Source organism: Sinocyclocheilus grahami, unplaced genomic scaffold, assembly GCF_001515645.1.
Source record: "Sinocyclocheilus grahami isolate Dianchi unplaced genomic scaffold, SAMN03320097.WGS_v1.1 scaffold2249.1, whole genome shotgun sequence".
NCBI classification, from domain to species: Eukaryota; Metazoa; Chordata; class Actinopteri; order Cypriniformes; family Cyprinidae; genus Sinocyclocheilus; species Sinocyclocheilus grahami.
The window spans coordinates 2,887-3,520 of record NW_015507428.1 but is presented as its reverse complement, the minus strand read 5'-3'; the positions used below and the strand labels follow the sequence as shown (position 1 = coordinate 3,520).

The following is a 634-nucleotide window of genomic DNA, read 5'->3' as shown; positions in this document are numbered from 1 at the left end:
TTTCTAAACTCTGCTGAGGTGAAATTCAGTGCAGTCATGTATCGTATCGTGACTTTGCTGGTGATACACAGCCCTACAAAACACGCTCCGATAATGTTTTATTTACAATTTATAAACAAATTTGTTTTTTATTTATTTAAAATTGCGGTTTAGTAATATGGTGCATTTTTACTGTAATATTCATAGTTTATGATTGGATTTGTTGCCGTTATGCTAGTTTAACAATAATTCCATTATTGATTTGCTTTATTGAAAGCCGGCTAGAGCGACGCGAATCATTGAGACGGATGTGTTTTGTCTTGTCTGCAGCTCGGAGGAGCCGGACTCGAAGAGACAGCGGACAGATGACCAATCAGGAGCCTCGGCTCAGATGATGCAGGACATGCAGGCCAATCACGCCGGATACAACTACAACAACTGGTACCAGGTCAGTCATAAACGCTTTTGAATGCAGACCTAATGTCGGTCTCTTTAAATCATTTATGAAAGCATAAAAATTTATAGAAGTTTAAATTTACTGTAAAGAAAATGTACTGTGCTATTTTATAAAATGTTTTAGTCCGAAAATTGCTATAAGATTAAAGCCCTATGTCTAGATAAGTTGTGTTCCAAATTTGAAGTTGATATAAAAAAA

At 36.0% G+C, this 634-nt stretch overlaps 1 protein-coding gene across 2 annotated transcripts in view; it reads left to right on the top strand.

The window, feature by feature from the left end:
* Positions 1-634, top strand: part of prpf39 (PRP39 pre-mRNA processing factor 39 homolog (yeast)) — a 22,302-nt gene that overhangs the window by 18,955 nt on the left and 2,713 nt on the right. For both annotated transcript variants that reach the window (XM_016260923.1, XM_016260922.1), the window contains exon 13: positions 310-427. In XM_016260923.1, the coding sequence (XP_016116409.1) occupies positions 310-427 (118 nt within the window). The remainder of the gene's footprint in view (positions 1-309; positions 428-634) is intronic.